The sequence below is a fragment of the Corvus moneduloides genome, chromosome 27 (assembly GCF_009650955.1).
Source record: "Corvus moneduloides isolate bCorMon1 chromosome 27, bCorMon1.pri, whole genome shotgun sequence".
NCBI classification, from domain to species: domain Eukaryota; kingdom Metazoa; phylum Chordata; class Aves; order Passeriformes; family Corvidae; genus Corvus; species Corvus moneduloides.
In genome coordinates this window covers 5,248,616-5,256,109 of record NC_045502.1, presented here as the reverse complement: position 1 = coordinate 5,256,109, position 7,494 = coordinate 5,248,616, and the positions used below count along the sequence as shown (strand labels likewise).

The following is a 7,494-nucleotide window of genomic DNA, read 5'->3' as shown; positions in this document are numbered from 1 at the left end:
TACACGGGGCCGGCTCCCAGCTGTCCCCAGTGTTTCTGTGGTGTTTCCAGCTCAGCCGCCTCTGTTTCCGTAGGGCCCCCCCATGTCCCGGGGCTTCAGTGACACTGGTGGCCAAACTGGGGCACCGCCCCTTTATTAAAGCTTTGCCCGCGGGGTCAAAGGTCACCATGCAGAGGTCAGGGGGTCCCTGAGGCAGTCATGGGGTCAAAGTGCAAAGGTCACACCCATGAGGGAGGGAGGTCAGAGGTCAAAAGTGCTCAGCAAGGGGCAGAAGTCAAAGGTCAACAAATGCCGGAGTGGGGTCAAAGGGCAAAAGTCAGCACCGAAGTCCCCATGGGAGATCAGAGGTCAAAGGTCACCAACAGGAGGTCACCAGGAGGTCCCTGAGGTTGGAGGCCACCAAGAGAGATCAAAGGCCCCAGCAGAGGTCAGAGGTCAGCAGCAGGTCACAGAGAGGTCAGCAGGGGAGGGCAGGGGCTGCCAGGTGGTCACAGAGGGGTCAGCGGCTCCTGGCAGAGGTCAGAGGTCACGGCGGGGGCGGGGTCAGGCCAGGCGGCAGCCGCGGGAGCGGGGGCGGGGCCGGGGGGGCCGCGGAGGGTCCGGGGGGGCGCCGGGGGGGCGGAGCTGTGGGGGGAGGGGGATGGGCTCCCCCAGGAACAGCCCCTCCCAGGAGGATGAGGAGGAGGAGGATGAGGAGGACGAAGACGAAGGCCAGCGGGGGCGGCCCCTCCCCCGCCGCACCCCCGGCCCCGGGGGCGCAGCCCTGGGGGGGGAGGGGCACGGCCCGGGGGGGGGAGGGGCATCACGGGAGGTGACACAGGGAGGGGAAGGGCCACGGGGGGCGGGGGGAGGGGAGACGGCGGGGGCAGGGGGGGAGGGGCGGGGGGCGGCCCCCAATTCCGGCATCGAGTGGCGATGGGGGCCCCCCCGGCGGAACCGGGGCTGCGAGCCTGCAGGGGAGGGGCCCAGTTAACCCCCCCAGTGTCCCCAGTGAACCTCCCACCGCCTCCCCCAGTGCTCCCAGTAACCCCCCCCCCGTCTCTCCCAGTTCCCCCAGCACCTCCCAGTGCCCCCCCAATGCCTCCCAGTGCCTCCCAAGACCCTCCCAGCAACTCCCAGTAACCCCCAGCTCCTCCCAGGCCACCCCACACCCCCCCAACCTCCCCCAGTGTCCTCCAAGCCCCTCCCAGTACCCACCACAGCCCCCCCAGACCCTCCCACTCCTCCCAGTGCCCCCCAGGATCTCCCCACTGCCCTTCCCGGTGCCCCCCCCTCACCTGCCGGGGGTCCCCCGCCCCAGGAGCGCCGCTGGGGGGCGCTGCGGGGGGTCTGGGGGGGCCCCTGAGCGCAGCGGGGGGAGCAGAAGATTTGCCCCCCCCGGGGCAGGAAGGGGCGGCCCAGCAGGGGGCGCCCGCAGGGGGCGCAGCGGAAGCAGCCGGGGAGGGGGTGCCAGTGCTGCCCCCTGTGGGTGACGTGGGGCGCCTGCAGGTCTGGGGACAGTGGGGACAGTGAGGGACAATGGGGGACAGTGGGGGATGGGAGGTGCCAGTGCTGCCCCCTGTGGGTGACGTGGGGCGCCTGCAGGTCTGGGGAGGGGGGAGAGAGGGGATTGGGGGGGGGCTGTGACCTTAAGTGGGGGGCTGGGATCTCTCTGGGACCCTTTGGAAACCCCTCGAGGATCCCCCCAACCCCCCTGGAACCCCTTGGAGACCACTTGGACACCCCTTGAGGTCCCCTGACTCCCCTCAGCATCTTCTAAGCAGCACCAGGACCCCCCTGAACCCCCCCGGGACCTCCTTGGGGACCTCCTGAACCCCCTGGGACCCCCTCCTGAACCCCCCAAGCCCCCCTGGGGATCCCCCAACCCCCCCAGCCCGTGTCCCCCCCTCACCGATGGGGTCCCCGCAGGTGTCGCACAGGTGGGCACCGCGGGCGCGGCAGGGGGGGCACAGGGGCTGCCCCCCCCCGGGCAGGTTCTGGGGGTCCAGGGGCCCCTCGCACTCGAGGCAGCGCAGGTGCCGCAGGTGCCACCGGCGCCCCCCGGCCTCGGCCCAGCGCCCCCCGAAAATCAGCTGGGGGGCACAAAGGGGGGGGGATCAGCACCCAAAGAACCCCCACAGCACCCCTGGGTGCCCCCCAGCCCCATAAATGTCCCATAAACCCACAAGTGACCCATGACTGCCCCCCCAGCCTTGGCCCAGCACCCCCTGAAAATCAGCTGGGGGGCACAAAGGGGGGGGGGGTGTTGGGGGCATACCCAGCCCCCAAAAACCCCCAGGCCCCTCAGCCCCACCAACCACCCCATAACTGTCCATAGCACCCCACAACCACACAGAGCACCCCATAACCACACTCAGCACCCCCATCACCACCCCAAAACCGCACCCCAGCACCCCATATCCACCCCAGAACCACCCATAGCACCCCATATCCACCCCAGAACCACACTCAACACCCCTTACCCCCCCAGAACCACCCATAGCACCCCATATCCACCGCAGAACCGCCCCAGAACCACTGTGTAGGTGCCCCCCTCACCTCGTCACAGCCCGGGCAGCGGTGCCTGAGGGTGTCCCCGTGGTGTCTCCCGCAGAGCAGCCGCCCCCCGGCCCCGCCGGGGCAGAAGTACACGAGGTCCACGAGGGGCTGGTGGCACTGGTGGCACTGGAAGCACTGGGGGTGCCAGCACAGCCCCAGCCCCGCCCGCGCCGCAAACACCGCCAGGGCCCCCCCCCGCACCGGGCCCCCACACTGGGGAGGGGAAACATTTGGGTCAGGGGGGTGCCCCAGCCTTGGGGGACCCCCGAGGGTTTGGGGGCTCAAACCCCCCTGGTTTTAGGCTCCTACCCTGATTTTGGGGTCCCTCGCCCCGATTTTTAAGCTCCCCTTCCCTCTTTTTGAGCACCCATCCCCCCTCAAATATTCATGTCCCCACTCCCAGTTTTTGGGGTTCCCTCCCTCATTCCGGGGCTTCCCACCCCCCATGTTTGGGGTTTCTCACACATTTTGGGGGCTCCACATGATGTTTTTGGGGTCCCTCACCCCAGAAGTTTAGGTTCCACTTCCCTGTTTTTGGGCTCCCCCAACATATCCAGGCCTCCACTCCTATTTCTGGGTTCCCCACTCCCCGTTTTTCAGGTTCCTGACTCATTTTGGGGCTTCCCACCCCCATTTTTAGGGTTTCTCCACCTATTTTGGGTGGACAAACCCTAAACAACTTTTATTTGGGGTCCCTCATTTTTGGCAACCCTCACCCCTATTTTAAAGTTTCCCTTCCCTGTTTTTGGGGCCCCCCAAAATCTCCAGGTCCCCGCTCCTCTTTTTTGCCTTGCCTCCCCAAATTCTCTGGGGTTCCCCCTCATTTTCTGGGGTCCTCTCGCAATATTTTTGGGGTTCTCTCCCAATATTTTTGGGGTCCCACCCCCATTATTCCCAGCCCTCCCCAATACTTTGCCTCCCCCTCTTTTGGGTGCCCATTTTTGGGGTGCCCCCACCTGCTGGCAAACGGCACCGGCGCTGGTGAGGGGGAGGGGTCGGACACTCCCTTGGCCCAAATTTTCCCGTTTCCGGCGTTGGGCAAAAAGTTTCAATTCCCGACGTTCGGCCTCGTCCAGGTCGTGGCAAAACTGGGGCTAGGGAGGGTCGGAATTGGGGGAGTGAACCTCAAAACACCTCAAAAATCCCCCAAATAATACCTCAAAACTACCTAGAAACACCAAAACAGCCCAAAACCAACCCAAAAATGCCCTCAAATAACCCAAATCCACCTCAAAATAAGCTAGAAACATAGTAAAACACCTCAAAATGACTCTGAACTAACCCAATTGCCCCAAAACACCCCAAATACTCCTAAAACACCCCAAAACTGCTTCATACATCCAAAAATGCTCCAAATACATCAAAACTGCCTTAAAACAACTGAAAAATGGGCCCAACCATTTCAAAATGCTTCCAAATTCCACAAAACTGCCCCAGGAAGAGCTCCCAGAACCCCCTTGGATGCCCCCAGCCGCCCCCCAGAATCCCCCCAAGCCCCCCAAAGCCTCCCCCGCCCCTCAGGACTCCCCCTCAGTGCCCCCAGAGCTCCTCTAACCCCCCTCGGGCCCCCCTCACCTCCAGGTCATGCGGGGGCAGCTGCCGGAGCAGCTCCCGCAGCCGGTGCCGCTCCCCGGGGCTGCGGAGCCGCGGCACCAACGGCGGCGGCAGCAGCGAGAAGTACTGGGAGACCTGCAGGGCGGGGCTTAGCGGGGCGGGGCTTAAGGAGGTGGGGTTTAGCAGGGCGGGGCTTAGCGGGGAGGGGTGCAAGGGGCGGGGCTTAGCGGGGAGGGGCTTAAGGGGCGGGGTTTAGTGGGGCGGGGCTTAGCAGGGTCAGGAACACAGCCGTGGCTTAGCAGGGCAGGGTGCAAAGGGTGTGGCCTCACTGGGGCAGGAGGGAGAAGTTCTGGGACACCTGTGGGGTGGGGTTTAGTGGGGTGGGGCGTGAGGGGTGGGACGCGAGGGGCGCAGCTTAGCGGGGCGGGGCTTAGCGGGGCAGGGCACAAGGGGTGGGGCACGAGGGACGGGTCTTAGCAGGGTTGGGCACGGGGCTGTGGCTTAGTGGGGCAGGGTGCAAAGGGCGTGGTCTCACTGGGGCAGCAGGGAGAAGTTCTGGGACACCTGTGGGGTGAGGTTTAGCAGGGATGGGCACAAGGGACAGAGCTTAATGGGGTGGGGCTTATCAGGGTGGGGCTTAGTGGGGCGGGGCATGAGCAGCAGGGCACGAGGGGTGGGGCTTAGCGGGGCGGGGCTTAGCGGGGCGGGGCTTAGCGGGGTGGGGCGCAGGGGCGTGGCTTAGGAGGCAGGGTGCAAAGGGCGTGGCCTCACTGGGGCAGGAGGGAGTTCTGGGACACCTGCAGGGTGGGGCTTTGTGGGGCGGGGCATGAGGGGTGGGGTGAGAGGGGCGTGGGATTAGCGGGGTGGGGCATGAGGAGCAGCGCACGAGAGGCGGGACTTAGCAGGGCTGGGTGCGATGGGCGGGGCTTAGTGGGGCAGGGTGTGGGGTGGGGCTTAGCAAGCTGGGGTATGAGGGGCATGGCTTAGCAGGGTGGGGCATGGGGGCGTGGCTTAGGAGGCAAGGTGCAAAGGGCGTGGCCTCACTGGGGAAGGAGGCAGTTCTGGGACACCTGCAGGGCGGGGCTTAGCAGAGTGGGGCACAAGGGGCGTGGCCTCAGTGGGGCAGGTGGGAGAAGTACGGGGACACCTGAGGAAGGGGCGGGGCTTATCGGGGTGTGGCCCAATGGGCAGGGTTTGACGGGGGCAGGTGTGAGAAGCACAGGGTCACCTGCGGGAAAAGGGGCGGGGATTCAGTGGGCGTGACTGGAATAGTGGGGTCTGATTGGATGGGGCCTCGCTGGGGGCGTGGCCTCACTGTGGGGTGGGGCAGGTGACAAAATCCAGCAGCACCTGCACAGGGGGATGGGGGAGGGGCTCAACCAATGGGTGGGGCCTGGAGGAGGGTGTGGCCCATAAGAGGGTGGGGCTTGGATGGGGCAGAGCCTCACTGGGGGTGGGGCTGCACTGGGGCAGGTGCGAGAATCACACCTGAGGGGAGGGGCAGGGAAAGGGGGCGGGGCCTCAATGGGGTGGGGCCTGCTGGGGCAGCTGGGAGGAGTCACTTGCAGGTGGGCGGGGCTTCGGGAGGGGGCGAGGCTTGTTTGCATGGGCGTGGCCTGGAGCAGGGCCAGGGCTTGGCTTGGGGCAAGGGGGGACTTTCCCCAGTGGGCGAGGCCTGTACGGGATTGGGGCACCCCAGGAGGGGTTTGGGGGCCCTTGCAGGGGACAGGGCTCTATGGGGGGACAGAGGCACCCCTGGGGGGTCCCCTAAAGCCATGGGGTCTGGGGGGGCCTTTGGGCTCTCACAGCTCTGCAGGGCGGGTTCAGCTGGGGGGTTTGGGGGGAGACCCCTGTGCTGGGGCCTCAGGGGTACACGGGGGGCCCGGGGGGGTCAGAATTCTGTGCTGTAGGGGGGCTGTAGGCAGGGGCGAGGCCTTCAGGCCTTCATCACTTGGGGGGCTTCTGGGGGGCTCCAGGGGGGCTTGAGGAGTCTGGGATTACCTGGTCAGGGCTGAGGCCGGGAGGGGCCCAGGCGAACTCCTCAGCGGAACACCCCGAATCCTCGGAGCCGGGAGGCGGATGGGATTCGGGGAGCAGCCGGGCCAGGACCCTCTGTAGGGTCGGGGGGACCCCCCCTCCAACGTGCTCCCCCCGAGGGCACTTGCAGTGCTGGCAGATCTTCCTGGGGGGGGGGGGGACAGGGGGGCTCTGGTGAGGGGGGGACACCCCAAAGTCCCCTTTCCAGTCCCCCCATCCCAGCCTCACCTCCATGGGTGCTCCTGGAAGCCGGGACAGAGTTCCTGGCACGCCCGGCATGGCCGGCCTCGGTCAGGGTCCTCGGCCTGGGGGGGCAGGAACGGGGTCAGGGGGGGTCACACCCCAAAAACAGGGTCGGGGGACTGGAGGGGCACTGAAAAGGACACGGGGTGCTGGGGGCAACACCCCAAAAAGGGGATGCTGGAAGCTGGGGGGGCAACATCCCAAAAATCGGGTCTGGGGGGCATCAAAATGGGGTGGGGGGGGGATGGGGAAGCACCAAAAGGAGTCGGGGGAAACACCAAAAACGGGGTCAGGGATGGCTGGGGGGGGAACCTCCCAGAAATGGGGTCGAGGGGGCACAGGGTGTAGGGTCGCACCCCAAAATCGGGATTGGAAGGTTGAGGGATCCCAGGGGCCGGAGGTGCAACCACCACAAACGGGGGCGGGCGTGCTGGGGGGGGGATTCACCCCCTAAGCCCCCTCCCGCCCCGCAGCCCCCCACCGCAGGGCCCCCCAACCTATATACCCCTACAGCCCCCCATAACCCCCCACAGCCCCTTTCCTTGAGCCCCCTTCGAGACTCCCCCAGCCACAGACCCCCCCCACACCCCAGGGACCCCTGCCCCCCACACCTGCCCTACAACCCCCCCAAACCCCCTTCCGCGCCCTAAGGCCCGCCCCCTCAGTGCCCACCCTTCCAGCCCCCCCCGCCCCCAGACCCCACCAAAACCCCAAAGCGCCCCCAAAGCCCCCCGGGCCCCCGAATTCGCCCCCGCCCCTCACGTCTCGCTCCGATCGCCGCCGCCGGGACCCCCGGGTGAACATGGCGGGCACTGGCCACGCCCCGGACACGCCCCCACCAAGGAGGCCACGCCCCCCACGCGGGCGGGCGGCCCCGCCCCCCGGCCCCGCCCAGACCCCCCGGGGCCGCGGCCCCTCGCAGTCCCGCCCTTTGTGTTGCCCGGCAACCGCCAAGCCCCGCCCCAACGCCGCTGGCCCCGCCCACCCGCCTGGCCCCGCCCCTCGCTCAAAGCCGGGGTTCTCTGGGGGTGGGGGGCTCAGGGGGGTTCGGGGGGCTCAGAGGTTTTATGGGATTTGGGGGTCTCAGAGGTGTTGGGGGTCTCAGGGGTTTTGGGAGGGTTT

At 67.0% G+C, this 7,494-nt stretch overlaps 1 protein-coding gene across 1 annotated transcript; it reads right to left on the bottom strand.

Annotated features, from left to right (window-relative positions):
- Positions 1-105: 105 nt before the first annotated feature.
- Positions 106-7,225, bottom strand: PRICKLE3 (prickle planar cell polarity protein 3). Its single transcript, XM_032092196.1, has 9 exons — positions 7,135-7,225; positions 6,358-6,434; positions 6,094-6,274; positions 4,114-4,227; positions 3,495-3,632; positions 2,539-2,751; positions 1,892-2,072; positions 1,278-1,490; positions 106-509 (listed from the first exon to the last, which is right to left on the bottom strand). Exons 1-9 carry the CDS (start codon positions 7,174-7,176, stop codon positions 436-438), a joined length of 1,233 nt encoding a protein of 410 aa, XP_031948087.1. The 5' UTR covers positions 7,177-7,225; the 3' UTR covers positions 106-435.
- Between the last annotated feature and the right edge of the window lie 269 nt (positions 7,226-7,494).